Source organism: Oncorhynchus clarkii, chromosome 25 (genome assembly GCF_045791955.1).
Source record: "Oncorhynchus clarkii lewisi isolate Uvic-CL-2024 chromosome 25, UVic_Ocla_1.0, whole genome shotgun sequence".
In the NCBI taxonomy this organism is placed as follows: Eukaryota; Metazoa; Chordata; class Actinopteri; order Salmoniformes; family Salmonidae; genus Oncorhynchus; species Oncorhynchus clarkii.
In genome coordinates, this window is record NC_092171.1 from 40,316,195 (window position 1) to 40,336,789 (window position 20,595).

General features: G+C 46.6%; 1 protein-coding gene across 1 annotated transcript in view; it reads right to left on the reverse strand.

Annotated features, from left to right (window-relative positions):
- LOC139383833 (angiopoietin-related protein 7) overlaps nt 1-20,595 on the reverse strand; it is a 35,012-nt gene extending 14,417 nt beyond the window's left edge. The window contains exons 1-2 of the mRNA XM_071128411.1: nt 20,452-20,595; nt 13,376-14,214 (exon numbers count right to left, since the gene is read on the reverse strand). Coding sequence (XP_070984512.1) covers nt 13,376-13,921 — 546 coding nt within the window. The 5' untranslated portion in view covers nt 13,922-14,214; nt 20,452-20,595. The remainder of the gene's footprint in view (nt 1-13,375; nt 14,215-20,451) is intronic.

Sequence of the window (20,595 nt, forward strand, 5' to 3'; positions counted from 1 at the left end):
CAGTGATACTATCAAGAGCAGTGATACTAGCCAGAGCAGTGATGATATCAAGAGCAGTGACACTAGCCAGAGCAGTGACACTAGCCAGAGCAGTGACACTAGCCAGAGCAGTGATACTAGCCAGAGCAGTGATACTAGCCAGAGCAGTGACACAAGCCAGAGCAGTGACACTAGCCAGAGCAGTGATACTAGCCAGAGCAGTGATACTAGCCAGAGCAGTGACACTAGCCAGAGCAGTGATACTAGCCAGAGCAGTGACACTAGCCAGAGCAGTGACACTAGCCAGAGCAGTGACACTAGCCAGAGCAGTGACACTAGCCAGAGCAGTGATACTAGCCAGAGCAGTGATACTATCAAGAGCAGTGAAACTATCAAGAGCAGTGACACTAGCCAGAGCAGTGACACTAGCCAGAGCAGTGATACTAGCCAGAGCAGTGACACTAGCCAGAGCAGTGATACTAGCCAGAGCAGTAATACTAGCCAGAGCAGTGATACTAGCCAGAGCAGTGACACTAGCCAGAGCAGTGACACTAGCCAGAGCAGTGATACAATCAAGAGCAGTGACACTAGCCAGAGCAGTGATTCTATCAAGAGCAGTGACACTAGTCAGAGCAGTGATACTAGCCAGAGCAGTGATACTAGCCAGAGCAGTGACACTAGCCAGAGCAGTGAAACTATCAAGAGCAGTGACACTAGCCAGAGCAGTGATACTAGCCAGAGCAGTGATACTATCAAGAGCAGTGATACTAGCCAGAGCAGTGATACTAGCCAGAGCAGTGACACTAGCCAGAGCAGTGACACTAGCCAGAGCAGTGACACTAGCCCGCGCAGTGATACTATCAAGAGCAGTGATACTAGCCAGAGCAGTGATACTAGCCAGAGCAGTGACACTAGCCAGAGCAGTGATACAAGCCAGAGCAGTGGTACTAGCCAGAGCAGTGGTACTATTCAGAGCAGTGATACTATCCAGAGCAGTGACACTAGCCAGAGCAGTGATACTATCAAGAGCAGTGACACTAGTTTGAGCAGTGATACTATCAAGAGCAGTGACACTAGCCAGAGCAGTGATTACTAGTCAGAGCAGTGATACTATCAAGAGCAGTGATACTATCAAGAGCAGTGACACTAGCCAGAGCAGTGATACTATCTAGAGCAGTGATACTATCAAGTGCAGTGAAACTATCAAGAGCAGTCTTTTTTCCTCATATTTGAGATTCTTCAAAGTAGCCACCCTTTTGCCTTGATGACAGCTTTGCACACTCTTGGCATTCTCTCAACAAACTTCATGAAGTGGAATGCATTTCAATGAAAAGGTGTGCCTCTTAATGCATTTGAGCCAATCAGTTGTGTTGTGACAAGGTAGGGGTGGTATACAGGAGATAGCCCTATAAATGCATATTATGGCAAGAACAGCTCAAATAAGCAAAGAGAAACGACAGTCCATCATTACATGAAGGTCAGTCAATCCGGAAAATGTCAAGAACTTTTAGAGCTTCTTCAAGTGCAGTCGCAAAAACCATCAACCGCTATGATGACAACAGTCCATCATTACTTTAAGACATTGTCAGTCAATCCTGAACATTTCAAGAACATTGAACGTTTCTTCAAGTGCAGTTGCAAAAACCATTAAGCACTATGATGAAACTGGCTCTCATTAGGACCGCCACAGGAAAGGAAGACCCAGAGTTACCTCTGCTGCAGAGGATAAGTTCATTAGCATTACCAGCCTCAGAAATTGCAGCCCAAATCAATGCTTCACGGAGTTCAAGTAACAGACACACCTCAACATCAACTTTTCAGAGGAGACTGCGTGAATCAGGCCTTCATGGTCGAATTGCTGCAAAGAAACCACTACTAAAGGACACCAATAAGAAGACAAGACTTGCTTGAGCCAAGAAACACAAGCAATGGACATTAGACCAGTGGAAATATGTCCTTTGGTCTGATGAGTGTAAATTTGAGATTTTTGTTTCCAACCGCCGTGTCTTTGTGAGACGCAGAGTAGGTGAACGGATGTTTAGTTCCCACGTGAAGCATGGAGGAGTTGTGCGGGTACTTTGCTGGTGATACTGTCTGATTTATTTAGGATTCAAGGCACACTTAACCAACATGGCTACCACTGCATTCTGGAGCCATTCGCCATTCCGTCTGGTTTGCGCTTAGTGGGACTATCATTTGTTTTCAACAGGACAAAATGACCCAACACACCTACAGGCTGTGTAAGGGCTATTTGACCAAGAAGGAGAGTGATGGAGTGCTGCATCAGATGACCTGGCCACCACAATCACCAAACCCAATTGAGATTGTTTGGGATGAGTTGGACAGCAGAGTAAAGGAAAAGCAGCCAATAAGTGCTCAGCAAATGTGGGAACTCCTTCAAGACTTTTGGAAAAGCATTGCAGGTGAAGCTGGTTGAGAAAATGCCAAGAGTGTGCAAAGCTGTCAGTAAGGCAAAGTGTGACTATTTTGAAGAATCAACATTTTTTGATATATTTTGATTTGTTTAACACTTTTCTTGGTTACTACATGATTCAAATATGGTGTTATTTCATAGTTTTGATGTCTTCACTATTATTCTACAATGTAGAAAATAGTACAAATAAAGAAAACTCCTTGAATGAGCAGGTGTGTCCAATCTTTTGACTGGTACTGTATATGTAGCACGCAATGACTACATCAAACTTGCGACTCTTCAAATTTGTTGGATGCAGTTGCTGCTCATTTAGGTTGTATTTCAGATTATTTTGTGCCCAATAGAAATGAATGCTAAATAATGTATTGTGCATTTTGGAGTCACTTTTATTGTAAATAAGGATAGAACATGTTTCTAAACACGTCTACATGAATGTGGATGCAACCATGGTAACGGGTAATCTTGAATGAATCGTGAATAATGATGAATGAGAAAGTTACAGACACAAATAACATACCCTCAAGATATGCTAAACCTCTCACCATTACAATAACAGGGGGGGTTAGCATTTCATATCATACCCCCAAGACATGCTAACCTCTCACCATTACAATAACAGGGGAGGTTAGCATTCCATATCATACCCCAAGACATACTAACCTCTCACCATTACAATAACAGGGGAGGTTAGCATTTCATATCATACCCCCAAGACATACTAACCTCTCACCATTACAATAACAGGGGAGGTTAGCATTTCATATCATACCCCCAAGACATGCTAACCCTCTCACCATTACAATAACAGGGGAGGTTAGCATTTCATATCATACCCCCAAGACATGCTAACCTCTCACCATTACAATAACAGGGGAGGTTAGCATTCCATATCATACCCCCAAGACATACTAACCTCTCACCATTACAATAACAGGGGAGGTTAGCATTTCATATCATACCCCCAAGACATGCTAACCTCTCACCATTACAATAACAGGGGAGGTTAGCATTTTATATCATACCCCCAAGACATGCTAACATCTCACCATTACAATAACAGGGGAGGTTAGCATTCCATATCATACCCCCAAGACATGCTAAACCTCTCACCATTACAATAACAGGGGAGGTTAGCATTTCATATCATACCCCCAAGACATGCTAACCCTCTCACCATTACAATAACAGGGGAGGTTAGCATTTCATATCATACCCCCAAGACATGCTAACCTCTCACCATTACAATAACAGGGGAGGTTAGCATTTCATATCATACCCCCAAGACATGCTAAACCTCTCACCATTACAATAACAGGGGAGGTTAGCATTTCATATCATACCCCCAAGACATGCTAACCTCTCACCATTACAATAACAGGGGAGGTTAGCATTTCATATCATACCCCCAAGACATGCTAACCCTCTCACCATTACAATAACAGGGGAGGTTAGCATTCCATATCATACCCCCAAGACATACTAACCTCTCACCATTACAATAACAGGGGAGGTTAGCATTTTTAGAGGGGTCTGATATTTGTGCTTCTGTAACTTTCTCACTCATCATTATGCATGATTCATACAGGACTATCCATAATCATGGTAGCAGTGTTTAGAAACATATCCTGTCCTTCCCTCTCAATACTTTTTCTCCCCTAAAATGTACAAAAAAGTGCTGTAATTTCTAAACTGTTCACCTGATATGGATGAAAATACCCTCAAATTGGCAACTAATTTGCGTCAAAACGCTCACCACATATCAGCTATCAGGTGGACAGGTGAGGAGTGATATGTTGTCAATTAGGAATTAGGGGACGATTAGGTGGCTAGGTTGGGAATTTAGCAAGAAAGGCAGGGTTAAAACCTCTTACGATAAGTGCCATGGAATTTTGAATGACCACAAGAGATTCAGGACACCCATTTTAACATCCCATCCAAAAGACAGCACCCTACGCAGGGCAATGTCCCCAATACTGACCTGGGACATTGGGATTTGATCTGAAAACCAGAGAAAGAGTGCCCCCTACTGGCCCTGCAACACTACTTCCAGGACCAACCCTACTTAGCTTTAGAGGCAAGCCAGCAGTGGGAGAGAGAGATCAAATCAAATCCCTTTTCATTGGTCACATGGTTAGCAGATGATAATGCAAGTGTAGTGAAATGCTTGTGCTTCTAGTTCCGACAGTGCAGTAATATCTAACAAGTTCCCCAACAACGACCTAATACACACAAATCTAAAGGGGTGAATGAGAATATGTACATGCAGGTATATGGATGAGCGATGGCCGAGAGGCATAGGCCAGGTGCAATAGATGGTATAAAATACAGTATATACCTATGATATGAGTAATGTAAGATATGTAAACAATATTAATGTGGTATTATTTAAAGTGGCTTTGTTTAAACTGACTAGTGATCCATTTGTTAAAGTGGCCAGTGATTGGGTCTCCATGTAGGCAGCAGCCTCTCTGAGTTAGTGATGGCTGTTAGCAGTCTGATGGCCTTGAGATAGACGCTGTTCTTCAGTCTCTCCGTCTCAGCTTGGATGCACCTGTACTGACCGCACCTTTTGGATGGTAACGGAGTGAACAAGCAGTGGCTCGGGTGGTTGTTGTCTTTAATGATATTTTTGCCTTCCTGTGATTTCGGGTGCTGTAGTTGTCCTGGAGGGCAGGTAGTTTGTCCCCGGTGATGCGTTGTGCAGACCGCACCACCCTCTGGAGAGCCTTACGGTTGTGGGCGGAGCAGTTGCCGTTCCAGACTGTGATACAGCCCGACAGGATGCTCTCGATTGTGGATCTGTAAAAGTTAGTCAGGGTTCTGGGTGACAAGCCAAATTTCTTCAGCCTCCTGAGGTTGAAGATGCGCTGTTGCACCTTCTTCACCACACTGTCTGTGTGTGGGGACCATTTCAGTTTGTCATTGATGTGTACGCTGAGGAACTTAAAACTTTCCACTTTCTCCACTGCTGTCCCTTCAATGTGGATAAGGGGGTGCTCACGCTACTGTTTCCTGAAGTCTACGATCATCTCCTTTGTTTTGTTTACGTTGAGTGAGAGGTTGTTTTCCCTGACACCACTCTCCCAGAGCCCTCACCTCTGTCTTGTCATTGTTGGTAATCAAGCCCACTACTGTTGTGTCGTCTGAAAACTTGATGTTTGAGTTGGAGATGTGCATGGCCATGCAGTCGTGGGTGAACAGGGAGTACAGGAGGGGTCTGAGCACGTACCAATGTGGGGCCCCAGTGTTGAGGGTCAGCGAGTTGGGGATGTTGTTTCTGGGGGCGGCCCGTCAGAAAGTGCAGGACCTAATTGCACAGGGCGGGGTTGAGGTCCAGGGCTTCCAGTTTGATGATGAGCTTGGAAGGTACTATGGTGTTGAATGCTGAGCTGTTGTCAATGAACAGCATTCTTACATAGGTATTATCTAGTCCAGATAGGATAGGGCAGTGTGCAGTGGGCAGTGTGATGGCGATTGCATCATCTGTGGACCTATTTGGGCGGTATGCAAGCTGAAGTGGGTCTAGGGTGTCAGGTAGGATGGAGGTGATATGATCCTTGACTAGTCTCTCAAAGCACTTCATGATGACAGAAGTGAGTGCTACGGGGCGGTAGTCATTTAGTTCAGTTGTCTTTGCCTTCTTGGGTACAGGAACAATGGCGACCATTTTGAACCATGTGGGGACAGCAGACTGGGTTAGGGAGCGATTGAATATGTCCCCAAACAAAAAAATCCCCAGCTACAATAAATGCAGCCTCAGGATTTATGGTTTCCAGTTTACATAGAGTCCAGTGAAGTTCCTTTAGGGCCATCTAAAGGAACTGCTTGAGGGGGAATGTACACAGCTGTGACTATAACTGACGAGAATTCTCTTGGAAGGTAATATGTGAGGAATTCTAGGTCGGGTGTGCAGAAGGATTTGAGTTCCTGTATGTTGTTATGATTACACCATGAGTCGTTAATCATGAAGAAACACACCCCCGGCCTTCCTTTTCCCAGAGAGGTATTTATCTCTGTCGGTGCGATCCATGGAGAAGCCCGGTGGCTGAACTGATTTCGACAACATATCCCAAGAGACATGTTTCCTTGAAAAAGAGAATGAATGAGGCCAACACCTCATTTGGCTGCCTTTCCTTCCAGTTCTCTGCTGCCAGTGACTGGAACAAATTGCAAAAATCGCTGAAGTTGGAGACTTTTATTTCCCTCACCAACTTTAAACATCAACTATCTGAGCAGCTAACCGATCACTGCAGCTGTACATAGCCAATCTGTAAATACCCCCCCCCCCCCCCCCCCATCTACCTACCTCATCCCCATACTGTTTTTATTTATTTACTTTGCTGCTCTTTTGCACACCAGTATCTCTACTTGCACATCATCATCTGCTCATTTATCACTCCAGTGTTAATCTGCTAAATTGTAATCATTCACTCCTATGGCCTATTTATTGCCTACCTCCTCATGCCTTTTGCACACACTGTATATAGACTTTCTTTTTTCTACTGTGTCATTGAGTTGTTTATTGTGTTATTGGCTTGTTTATTTTATTGTTTACTCCATGTGTAACTCTGTGTTGTTGTCTGTGTCACACTGCTTTGCTTTATCTTGGCCAGGTCGCAGTTGCAAATGAGAACTTGTTCTCAACTAGCTTACCTGGTTAAATAAAGGTGTTCTCAACTAGCCTACCTGGTTAAATAAAGGTGTTCTCAACTGGCCTACCTGGTTAAATAAAGGTGAAATAAAATAAAAATACCAATGTTACAATCTCTGATGTTTCTCTGGAAGGGAACCCTGTCTCGAATTTCATCTACCTTGTTGTCAAGGGACTGGACATTGGCGTGTAGTATACTCGCGAGCGGTGGGCAATGTTCACGTCTACGGAGCCTGACCAGGAGGCCGCTCCATCTGCCCCTTCTGCGGCGCCGTTGTTTTGGGTCGGCTGCTGGGATTAGATCCATTGTCCTGGGTGGTGGTCCGAACAGAGGATCCGCTTCAGGAAAGTCTTATTACTGGTCGTAATGTTGGTAAGTTGACGCCGCTATTATATCCAATAGTTCTTCCCGGCTATATGTAATAAGTCTTAAGATTTACTGGGGTAACAATGCAAGAAATAATGCATTAAAAAAACTAAATACTAGATAGTTTCCTAAGGACTCAAAGTGAGGCGACCATCTCATGACAGACAGGAAAGAGAGAGAGTAGAGGGAGAGAGAGGGAAGGAGAGACCGAGAAGAGGGAGAGAGAGAGAATGAGAGAGAGAGGAAAGAGTGAAGGTAGAGGGAGAGAGAAAGGGAAGGAGAGACCAAGAGGAGGGAGAGAGAGGGAAGGAGAGAGAGAGAGAGAGGGTAAAGGGAGAGAGAGGAGAGAGACTAAAGGGGGAGAGAGAGAGGGTAGAGAGAGAGGAGCGAGAGCGAAGGTAGAGAGAGAGGGAAGGAAGGAGAGAGAGAGAAATAGGTTATTGTCTTTGGCCCTAGTACCCACAGCCCTGTAAGAACTAAACTGTGGCTTGTCCTAGGGATTGATTCAGTAAGCTCCACCTCGGGGAAGGGTGTCTAAAAAAGTGTGGAGATCTTTCCACTACCTTATATCTCCCACTGCTGATGTATGTAGCCTGCACTTCCTGCTGTACTGTATGTAGCCTGTACTTCCTGCTGTACTGTATGTAGCCTGTACTTCCTGCTGTACTGTATGCAGCCTGTACGTCCTGCCATACTGTAAGTAACCTGTACTTCCTGCTGCTGCTATAGCCTGTACGTCCTGCCTTAATGTATGAAGCCTGTACTTCCTGCCATACTGTATGTAGCCTGTACTTCCTGCCGTACTGTATGTAGCCTGTACTTCCTGCTGCTGTAGCCTGTACTTTCTGCTGTACTGTATGTAGCCTGTACTTCCTGCTGCTGTAGCCTGTACTTCCTGCTGTACTGTATGTAGCCTGTACTTCCTGCCATACTGTATGTAGCCTGTACTTCCTGCCATACTGTATGTAACCTGTACTTCCTGCTGTACTGTATGTAGCCTGTACTTCTTGCTGTACTGTATGTAGCCTGTACTTCCTGCTGTACTGTATGTAGCATGTACTTCCTGCTGCTGCTGTAGCCTGTACGTCCTGCTGTACTGTATGTAGCCTGTACTTCCTGCCATACTGTTTGTAGCCTGTACTTCCTGCTGCTGCTGTAGCCTGTACTTCCTGCTGTACTGTATGTAGCCTGTACTTCCTGCTGTACTGTATGTAGCCTGTACTTCCTGCTGCTGATATAGCCTGTACTTCCTGCTGCTGATAAAGCCTGTACTTCCTGCTGTACTGTATGTAGCGCGTACTTCCTGCTTCTGATATAGCCTGTACTTCCTGCTGTACTGTATGTAGCCCGTACTTCCTGCTTCTGATATAGTCTGTACCTCTTGCTGCTGATATAGCCTGTACTTCCTGCTGTACGGTATGTAGCCTGTACTTCCTGCTGCTGATATAGCCTGTACCTCTTGCTGCTGATATAGCCTGTACTTCTTGCTGCTGATATAGCCTGTACTTCCTGCTGCTGATATAGTCTGTACCTCTTGCTGCTGATATAGCCTGTACTTCCTGCTGTACGGTATGTAGCCTGTACTTCCTGCTGCTGATATAGCCTGTACCTCTTGCTGCTGATATAGCCTGTACTTCCTGCTGTACGGTATGTAGCCTGTACTTCCTGCTGCTGATATAGCCTGTACTTATTGCTGCTGATATAGCCTGTACTTCCTGCTGCTGATATAGCCTGTACCTCCTGCTGCTGATATAGCATGTACCTCTTGCTGCTGATATAGCCTGTACCTCTTGCTGCTGATATAGACCGTACTTCCTGCTTCTGATATAGCCTGTACCTCTTGCTGCTGATAAAGCCTGTACTTCTTGCTGTTGATATAGCCTGTACTTCCTGCCATACTGTATGTAGCCTGTTCTTCCTGCTATACTATATGTAGCCTGTACTTCTTGCTGTACTGTATGTAGCCTGTACTTCCTGCTGTACTGTATGTAGCCTGTACTTCCTGCTGCTGTAGCCTGTACTTCCTGCTGTACTGTATGTAGCCTGTACTTCCTGCTGTACTGTATGTAGCCTGTACTTCCTGCCATACTGTTTGTAGTCTGTACTTCCTGCTGCTGCTGTAGCCTGTACTTCCTGCTGTACTGTATGTAGACTGTACTTCCTGCTGTACTGTATGTAGCCTGTACTTCCTGCTGCTGATATAGCCTGTACTTCCTGCTGCTGATAAAGCCTGTACTTCCTGCTGCTGATATAGCCTGTACTTCCTGCTGTACTGTATGTAGCCTGTACTTCCTGCTGCTTATATAGCCTGTACTTCCTGTTGCTGATAAAGCCTGTACTTCCTGCTGTACTGTATGTAGCCCATACTTCCTGCTTCTGATAGAGCCTGTACTTCCTGCTGCTGATATAGCCTGTACCTCTTGCTGCTGATATAGCCCATACTTCCTGCTTCTGATATAGTCTGTACCTATTGCTGCTGATATAGCCTGTACTTCCTGCTGTACGGTATTTAGCCTGTACTTCCTGCTGCTGATATAGCCTGTACCTCTTGCTGCTGATATAGCCTCTACTTCTTGCTGCTGATATAGCTTGTACTTCCTGCTGCTGATATAGCCTGTACCTCCTGCTGCTGATATAGCCTGTACCTCTTGCTGCTGATATAGCCTGTACTTCCTGCTGTACTGTATGTAGCCTGTACTTCCTGCTGCTGATATAGCCTGTACTTCCTGCTGCTGATATAGCCCGTACTTTCTGCTGCTGATATAGCCTGTACTTCCTGCTGTACTGTATGTAGCCTGTAATTCCTGCTGTACTGTATGTAGCCCGTACTTCCTGCTGCTGATATAGCCTGTACTTCCTGCTGTACTGTATGGTAGTCTATACTTCCTGCCATACTGTATTTAGCCTGTACTTCCTGCTGCTGATATAGCCTGTACCTCTTGCTGCTGATATAGCCCATACTTCCTGCTTCTGATATAGCCTGTACCTCTTGCTGCTGATAAAGCCTGTACTTCTTGCTGTTGATATAGCCTGTACTTCCTGCTGTACTGTATGTAGCCTGTACTTCCTGCCATACTGTATGTAGCCTGTTCTTCCTGCTGTACTGTATGTAGCCTGTACTTCCTGCTGTACTGTATGTAGCCTGTACTTCCTGCTGTACTGTATGTAGCCTGTACTTCCTGCCATACTGTATGTAGCCTATACTTCCTGCTGTACTGTATGTAGCATGTACTTTCTGCTGCTGCTGTAGCCTGTACTTCCTGCTGCTGCTGTAGCCTGTACGTCCTGCTGTAATGTATGTAGCCTGTACTTCCTGCCATACTGTATGTAGCCTGTACTTCCTGCCATACTGTATGTAGCCTGTACTTCCTGCTGCTGCTGTAGCCTGTACTTCATGCTGTACTGTATGTAGCCTGTACTTCCTGCTGTACTGTATGTAGCCTGTACTTCCTGTTGTACTGTATGTAGCCTGTACTTCCTGCTGTACTGTATGTAGCCTGTACTTCCTGCTGTACTGTATGTAGCATTTACTTCCTGCTGCTGATATAGCCTGTACTTCCTGCTGCTGCTGTAGCCTGTACGTCCTGCTGTACTGTGTGTATCCTGCACTTCCTGCCATACTGTATGTAGCCTGTACTTCCTGCTGCTGCTGTAGCCTGTACTTCCTGCTGTACTGTATGTAGCCTGTACTTCCTGCCATACTGAATGTAGCCTGTACTTCCTGCCATACTGTATGTATCCTGTGCTTCCTGCTGCTGCTGTAGCCTGTACTTCATGCTGTACTGTATGTAGCCTGTACTTCCTGCTGTACTGTATGTAGCCTGTACTTCCTGTTGTACTGTATGTAGCCTGTACTTCCTGCTGTACTGTATGTAGCCTGTACTTCCTGCTGTACTGTATGTAGCATTTACTTCCTGCTGCTGATATAGCCTGTACTTCCTGCTGCTGCTGTAGCCTGTACGTCCTGCTGTACTGTATGTATCCTGCACTTCCTGCCATACTGTATGTAGCCTGTACTTCCTGCTGCTGCTGTAGCCTGTACTTCCTGCTGTACTGTATGTAGCCTGTACTTCCTGCTGTACTGTATGTAGCCCGTACTTCCTGCTTCTGATATAGCCTGTACTTCCTGCTGCTGATATAGCCCGTACTTCCTGCTGCTGATATAGCCTATACTTCCTGCTGTTGATATAGCCTGTACTTCCTGCTGTACTGTATGTAGCCTGTACTTCCTGTAAGCACCAAACCCAGTTGCCAAATACAGCCAGGGGGAGTATGGAGGAGCGAAACCCCAGGGAGGGGCACTCTGACAGGGGTAGAGAGGCACGTGGGACTGGGGCAGAACGTCGGACTGGGGCAGGATGCTCTCTAATCCTTTTAGCATGGAAGGTTAAGGAGGACTTATCACCTGGAGAAATAGGGAGAGAGCGAAAGATATCAGGATGGTTAGGGAAGTGGGGGATGGGGAGAAAGAAAGGTAAGGGGGGGGGGTCGGGGCAGGGGGAGGGATAGGGTCAGTGGGGTAGGGACAGTGAGTTAGGGACAGTGGGGTAGGGACAGTGAGGTAGGGACAGTGGGGTAGGGACAGTGAGGTAGGGACAGTGAGGTAGGGTCAGTGAGGTAGGGACAGTGAGGTAGGGACAGTGGGGTAGGGACAGTGGGGTAGGGACAGTGGGGTAGGGACAGTGGGGTAGGGTCAGTGGGGTAGGGTCAGTGGGGTGGGGTCAGTGGGGTAGGGTCAGTGGGGTAGGGACAGTGGGGTAGGGAAAGTAGGGGCAGGGACAGTGGGGTAGGGAAAGTAGGGGCAGTGGGGTAGGGGCAGTGAGGTAGGGACAGTGGGGTAGGGAAAGTAGGGGCAGTGGGGTAGGGTCAGTGGGGTAGGAACAGTGGGGTAGGGACAGTGTGGTAGGGACAGTGAGGTAGGGTCAGTGGGGTAGGGACAGTGAGGTAGGGACAGTGGGGTAGGGACAGTGGGGTAGGGTCAGTGGGGTAGGGAAAGTAGGGGCAGTGGGGTAGGGTCAGTGGGGTAGGGACAGTGGGGTAGGGACAGTGTGGTAGGGACAGTGAGGTAGGGTCAGTGGGGTAGGGACAGTGAGGTAGGGACAGTGGGGTAGGGACAGTGGGGTAGGGTCAGTGGGGTAGGGAAAGTAGGGGCAGTGGGGTAGGGACAGTGAGGTAGGGACAGTGGGGTAGGGACAGTGGGGTAGGGACAGTGGTGTAGGGACAGTGGGGTCGGGTGAGGTACATTTACTTTCTGATAGCTTGCCTGAGTACCATGAATTCTCATTTGTACACAAATAATCAATGGTCATGAACAAGCTACTATGTTTCATGCCTGGTGTGACTTCACATTGACCAACTTGTGGATCCAGAACTGCATGCACTCCAGAGCTACAGTATGCAGTCCTAGAACTCTGACTCCCTGTAGTTCTAGAACGCTGACTCCCCTGTAGTTCTAGAACTCTGACTCCCCTGTAGTTCTAGAACTCAGAATTACAGTTGAAGTCCAGTTATAGTTCTAACTGTGACTGACCTGTAGCTCCAGAACTCTTGATGTGTTTAATGTAGCTGTGACTGACCTGTAGCTCCAGAACTCTCGATGTGTTTAATGTAGCTGTGACTGACCTGTAGCTCCAGACCTCTTGATGTGTTTCATGTAGCTGTGACTGACCTGTAGCTCCAGAACTCTTGATGTGTTTCATGTGGCTGTGATTGACCTGTAGCTCCAGAACTCTTGATGTGTTTAATGTAGCTGTGACTGACCTGTAGCTCCAGAACTCTTGATGTGTTTCATGTAGCTGTGACTGACCTGTAGCTCCAGAACTCTTGATGTGTTTAATGTAGCTGTGACTGACCTGTAGCTCCAGAACTCTCGATATGTTTCATGTAGCTGTGACTGACCTGTAGCTCCAGAACTCTCGATGTGTTTCATGTAACTGTGACTGACCTGTAGCTCCAGGACCTTGATTCGGTGCCTGTGACTACGGAGTTCCTCCTGTAGCTGGGAGATGGTCTCCTGGAGGTCCTGCAGCTGCTGTTTCCTCTCCTGGTTCTCCTGTAGCCAGTAGGACACTTCGTCAGTGCAGCGGAACATGTCTGGGCAGCGCTGGTGTTGGAGCTGAGGCAGCGTGGCTGTGACTCGACACTGACCGTTGGGCAACACCTCGTTGCTGTACTCCCCACACTGCATCAGACCGCTGCTGATACGATGGCTGTCTGGGTGTTCGTGTACGTCCGGATGGGAGTTTGGGTGTGAGTCTGGGTTTGTGTCCGGATGTTGATCATATGTGTCTGTCTGTGTTTCCGGAAGGAATTCTTTTGGAGGCACGTCTATACCGGAGTCTGATTGGGTGTCTCTGTGTCCACCTGTGTTGCTGTCATCAGCTCTGTCTTGGTGTGTATCTGTGTATGTGTAGTCTCCAGTCACCAGGGCAACGGTCCATAGGGCCAGTAAGGCAGCAGTCAGCAGGAGAGGTGGTCTCATCCTGACCATCCAAACCAGGTCCAGAAAGACCCTCTCAGACCAGCTCCAGCATGGGGGCTACACCTAAACTTGGCTCCAAATTAGACCAACTTAGATGAGGTCTTCACTCAGGCCAGGTCCAGTTGCAACCAGAGCCATTCAGGCTAGCTGTGGTCCCATGCAGTCCAGCTGTGCTTGGCTCTTATTCCCTCCAGACAGAGAGACCAGCAGGGAGACAGACTTCTTGGAGTGCAGTGGGACAGGAACTGCCTCCATTCACCGGAGACCCTCCTCTCCTCATGACAGCATCCTCACTGGCCTCACTGAGGACACACACACACACACACAGTTAAACACACATTCTGACTGAGGATACACACACACACACACACACACACACTCTGACTGAGGACACACACACACACACACACACACACACACACACACACACACACACACACACACATTCATTTAAGTTGAGATGAACATCCTCCCCCTCTCTCCTGTCCACAGCCCATCCTCCCCCCCCTCTCCTGTCCACAGCCCATCCTCCCCCCCTCTCTCCTGTCCACAGCCCATCCTCCCCCTCTCTCCTGTCCACAGCCCATCCTCCCCCTCTCTCCTGTCCACAGTGTGCTTAGGTTCGTTGTACTGTTGGAAGGTTAACCTTCGCCCCAGTCTGAGGTCCTGAGTGCTCTGGAGCAGGTTTTCATCAAGGATATCTCTATACTTTGCTCTGTTCATCTTTCCCTCGATCCGGACTAGTCTCCCAGTCCCTTGACGCTTGGCATTTAGGCCAAAGAGTTCAATCTTGGTTTCATCAGACCAGAGAATCTTGTTTCTCATGGTCAGTCCTTTAGGTGCCTTTTGTCAAACTCCAAGCGGCCTGTCATGTGCCTTTAACTGAGGAGTGGCTTCTGTCTGGCCACCTTACCATAAAGGCCTGATTGGTGGAGTGCTGCAGAGATGGTTGTCCTTCTGGAAGGTTCTCCCATCTCCACAGATGAACTCTAGAGCTCTGTCAGAGTGACCAGCTGGTGGCCAGCACTAGGAAGAGTCTTGGTGCTTCCAAACTTCTCCCATTTAAGAGTGATAGAGGCAACTGTGTTCTTGGGGCCTTCAATTTGCAGAAATGTTTTGGTACCCTTCCCCAGATCTGTCCTTCAACACAAGCCTGTCTCGGAGCTCTACGGACAATTCCTTCGACCTCACGGCTTAGTTTTTGCTCTGATATGCACTGTCAACTGTGGGACCTTATATAGACAGGTGTGTGCCCTTCCAAATCATGTCCAATCAATTCAAATGTACCACAGGTGGACTCCAATCAAGTTGTAGAAACATCTCAAGGATGATCAATGGAACAGGATGTACCTGAGCTCAATTTCGAGTCTCATAGAAAAGGGTCTGAATACTTATGTAAATAAGGTATTTCTGTTTTTATTTTTTTAGACATTTTTCTTTGTCATTATGGGGTATTGTGATGTCATTATGGGGTATTGTGATGTCATTATGGGGTATTGTGTGTAGATTGATGAAGGGGAAAAAACGATTTATTCCACGAAATGTGGAAAAAGTCAAAGGGGTCTGAAAACTTTTTGCCCTGTAGATGTGTGTCACCGGAAGCTTCCTCTCTGAGACGGGAATCCCATTATGGACTCACCACTAGGCAGATCAGCAGGTTACGACCCCACAGCCTATATACAACTACTTCCTGGACCTACCCTTTATTCAGCATTACTCTCCCCCCTCTCTCTCTCCTCTTTCTGTCTTCTCCCCCCTATCTCTCTCCTCTTTCTGTCTTCTCCCCCCTCTCTCTCTCCTCTTTCTGTCTTCTCCCCCCTCTCTCTCGCTCCTCTTTCTCTCTATTCTCCCCCCTCTCTCTCTCCTCTTTCTGTCTTCTCCCCCTCTCTCTCTCCTCTTTCTGTCTTCTCCCCCCTCTCTCTCTCCTCTTTCTGTCTTCTCCCCCTCTCTCTCTCCTCTTTCTGTCTTCTCCCCCCTCTCTCTCTCCTCTTTCTGTCTTCTCCCCCCTCTCTCTCTCCTCTTTCTGTCTTCTCCCCCCTCTCTCTCTCTCCTCTTTCTCTCTATTCTCCCCTCTCTCTCTATCATCTTTCTGTCTTCTCCCCCTCTCTCTATCCTCTTTCTGTCTTCTCCCCCCTCTCTCTCTCCTCTTTCTGTCTTCTCCCCCCTCTCTCTCTCCTCTTTCTGTCTTCTCCCCCTCTCTCTATCCTCTTTCTGTCTTCTCCCCCCTCTCTCTATCATCTTTCTGTCTTCTCCCCCTCTCTCTATCCTCTTTCTGTCTTCTCCCCCCTCTCTCTCTCCTCTTTCTGTCTTCTCCCCCTCTCTCTCTCCTCTTTCTCTCTATTCTCCCCCCTCTCTCTCTCCTCTTTCTGTCTTCTCCCCCTCTCTCTCTCCTCTTTCTGTCTTCTCCCCCCTCTCTCTCTCCTCTTTCTGTCTTCTCCCCCCTCTCTCTCTCCTCTTTCTGTCTTCTCCCCCTCTCTCTCTCCTCTTTCTCTCTATTCTCCCCCCTCTCTCTCTCCTCTTTCTCTCTATTCTCCCCCCTCTCTCTCTCCTCGTTCTCTCTATTCTCCCCCCTCTCTCTCTCCTCTTTCTGTCTTCTCCCCCCTCTCTCTCTATTCTCCCCCTCTCTCTGTTCTCTTTCTCTCTTCTCCCCCCTCTCTCTCTCTCCTCTTTCTGTCTTCTCCCCCCTCTCTCTCCTCTTTCTGTCTTCTCCCCTCTCTCTATCCTCTTTCTCTGTCTTCTCCTTCTTTAATTTCCTTTCTATCTCTCTTGCTTTCTCCTTCTCTTCTTCTCTTCCCCTCTTTCCGTTTCCTCTCCCTTCGTGTCATTCCTTCTCTCCATTTCAATTCCTCTCCTTCTGTATCCCATCGGTATTCCTTCACCGTTCCTACAGATCATTAAACCTGCATCTCCATAATGCGGTCGGACCACCGCAGACCTAATCGCTCCTACGACCTCTCTAGACCTTTCAGAGACCATAATTGGTGGTTAAGATGAGATCCTGACTAAGGTTTAACCCTCTGCGTCCTGAAATGGCCTACACTACACTCGGCCACTCAATGTACAGTGTATATATATATATATATATATATATATATATATATATATATATATATATATATATATATATATATATATATATATATATTAAGATGCACTGTATATACAAAGGTATGTGGACATCCCTTCAAATTAGTGGATTTGGCTCTTTCAGCCACACCTGTTGCTGACAGGTGTATAAAATCGCGCACCCAGCCATGCAATCTCCATAGACAAACATTGTCAATAGAATGGCCTTATTGAAGAGCTCAGTGACTTTCAACGTGGCATCGTAAAGGGATGCCACCTTTCCAACAAGTCAGTTTGTCATATTTCTGCTCTGCTAGAACTGCCCCGGTCAAGTGCTGTTATTGTGAAGTGGAAACTTCTAGGAGCAACAACAGCTAAGCCGTAAAGTGGTAGGCCACACAAGCTCACAAAACAGAACCGCAGAGTGCTGAAGTGCGTAGCGCGTAAAAACTATCAGTCCTAGGTTGCAACACTCACTACCGAGTTGCCAGCTGCCTCTGGAAGCAACTTCAGCACAATAAATGTTAGTCGGGAGCTTCATGAAATGGGTTTCCGTGACCGAGCAGCCGCACACGAGTCTAAGATCACCATGCGCCATGCCTAGCGTCGGCTGGAGTGGGGTAAAGCTTGCCGCCATTGGACTCTGGAGCAGTTGAGTTGCGTTCTCTGGAGTGATGAATCACGCTTCACCATCTCGCAGTCAGACGGATGAATTTGGTTTGGCGGATGCCAGGACAACGCTACCTGCCCCAATGCATAGTAGGAATAGGAATAATGGAATGGGGCTGTTTTTCATGGTACGGGCTAGGCCCCTTAGTTCCAGTAAAGGGAACTCTTCACACTACGGCATAAGACATTCTAGACAATTCTGTACTTCCAACTTTGGGGAAGGCCCTTTCCTCTTTCAGCATGACAATACCCCCGTGCACAAAGCGAGGTCCATACAGAAATGGTTTGTTGAGATCGGTGTGGGAGAACTTGACTGGCCTGCACAGAGCCCTGTCCTCAACCCCATCGAACAACTTTGGGACGAATTGGAATGTCGACTGTGAGCCAGGACTAATCGCCCAACATCAGTGCCCGACCTCACTAATGATCTTGTGGTTGAATGGAAGCAAGTCCCCACAGCAAAGTTCCAAAATCTAGTGGAATTCTTCTTCTTCTTCTTCTTCTTCTTCTTCTTCTTCTTCTTCTTCTTCTTCTTCCCAGTAGAATGGAGGATGTTATAGCAGCAAAGGGGGGGGGGACCAACTCCATATTAATGCCCATGATTTTGGAATGAGATGTTCGACAAGCAGTGTCCTCATACTTTTGGTCATGAAAATATGTAATGTAAATTGTTTGGGACTTAACACACAAGTATTCAAAAGTGCTGAAGTGAAATGAATTTAAAAATGTTTTAAAAAAATTAAACAGAAAAGTGGTGTGTGCATATGTATTCAGTCCCTTTGATATGAAGCCCCTAAATAAGATCTGGTGTAACCAGTTACCTTCAGAAGTCACATAATTAGTTAAATAAAGTCCACCTGTGTGCAATCTAAGTGTCACATGATCTGTCATATGATCTCAGTATATATACACCTGTTCTAAAGGAACCCATAGTCTGCAACACCACTAAGCAAGGGGCACCACCAAGCAAGCTGCACTATGAAGACCAAGGAGCTCTCCAAACAGGTCAGGGACAAAGTTGTGGAGAAGTACAGATCAAGGTTGGGTTATAAAAAAATATCCAAAACTTTGAACATCCCACAGAGCTCCATTAAATCCATTATTAAAAAATGGAAAGAATATGGCACCACAACAAACCTACCAAGAGAGCCCACCAAAACTCACGGACCAGGCAAGGAGGTCATTAATCAGAGATGCAACAAAGAGACCAAAGATAACCCTGAAGGAGCTGCAAAGCTCCACAGCGGAGATTGGAGTATCTGTCCATAGGACCAGTTTAAGCCGTACACTCCACAGAGCTGGGATTTACGGAAGAGTGGCCAGAAAAAAGCCATTGCTTAAAGAAAAAACAAGCAAACACATTTGGTTTTTGCCAAAAGGCACGTGGGAGACTCCCCAAACATATGGAAGAAGGTACTCTGGTCAGATGAGACTCAAATGTAGGTTTTTGGCCATCAAGGAAAATACTATGTACGGCGCAAACCCAACACCTCTCATCACCCCGAGAACACCATCCCCACAGTGAAGCATGGGGGTGGCAGCATCATGTTGTGAGAATGTTTTTCATCAGCAGGGACTAGGCAACTGGTCAGAATTGAAGGAATGATGGATGGTGCCAAATACAGGGACAATGACCCTAAGCATACCAGCAGGACAATGACCTTAAGCATACTGCTAAAGCAACACTTGAGTGGTTTAAGGGGAAACATTTAAATGTCTTGGAATGGCCAAGTCAAAGCCCAGATTCAATCCAATTGAGAATCTGTGGTATGACTTAAAGATTGCTGTACACCAGCGGAAACCATCCAACTTGAAGGAGCTGGAGCAGTTTTGCCTTAAAGAATGGGCAAAAATCTCAGTGGCTAGATGTGCCAAGATTATAGAGACAGACCCCAAGATACTTGCAGATGTAATTGCTGCAAAAGGTGGCTCTACAAAGTAATGACTTTGTGGGGGATGAATAGTTATGCATGCTCAAGTTCTCTGTTTTTTTTGTGTCTTATTTCTTGTTTGTTTCACAATAAAACATATTTTGCATCTTCAAAGTGGTAGGCATGTTGTGTAAATCAAATGATACAAACTCCCCAAAAATCCATTTTAATTCCAGGTTGTAAGGCAACAAAATAGAAAAAATGCCAAGGGGGGTGAATACTTTCACAAGACACTGTATATCTTCCTCTCTCCCTTTCTATCTATCTCTCACTCTCCCTCTCTCTCCCTCTATCTCTCTCACTCTCCCTCTCTCTCTCTCACTATCTCTCTCTCCCTCTCTCACTCCCTCTCTCTCTCTCTCACTCTCTATCTCTCTCTCACTCTCCCTCTCTCACTCTCTCTGGATGTGGCCTGCTAGATTAATTTAGATTATAGAACTTGTTTAACTAGTGTCCTGCGTCCATAAACACTCTAATCATTCTTAACACTGACAGCTGCTTCAAGTGTCTCTGAGTGATTTACAGTATCTACAGTTCAGGTGTGGATTAGTTAGCATACCTGAGTCAGCACCATCATCGGACCTGACCAGCTTAGAAAAGAGACAAGTGCTGGCTATCGGTATCCATAGAACGAATCGTTGTTTTGTGGGTGTGGCCATGCTCAGTAGTGTGTGTTTGTTACACAACACTCACACAGCAACCAGCAGTTAACAGCGATTATCATAAAGATACCTTTTTTTGGGGTTGTCATTAGTCTTAAAGCCTCTCTCGCCATCTCTCTCTCTCTCTCTCTCTCTCCCTCTATGATCACTCACACACACACACTCTCTCTCTCTCTCTCTCTCGTTAGATAGATAAAAAAATGCTTCCTACCTTTCTGCGGACGGTGACAGCTCCTTATTGGAAAAGCAGCAGGCTGAGTGAGTTTTGGAATTGTGTTTTTTGTTGTTGTGTGTGAGTCGCTCTGTGTGTGTGAGGTGTGTGTGCTTCTCTGTCTCTGTGTGTGTGAGGTGTGTG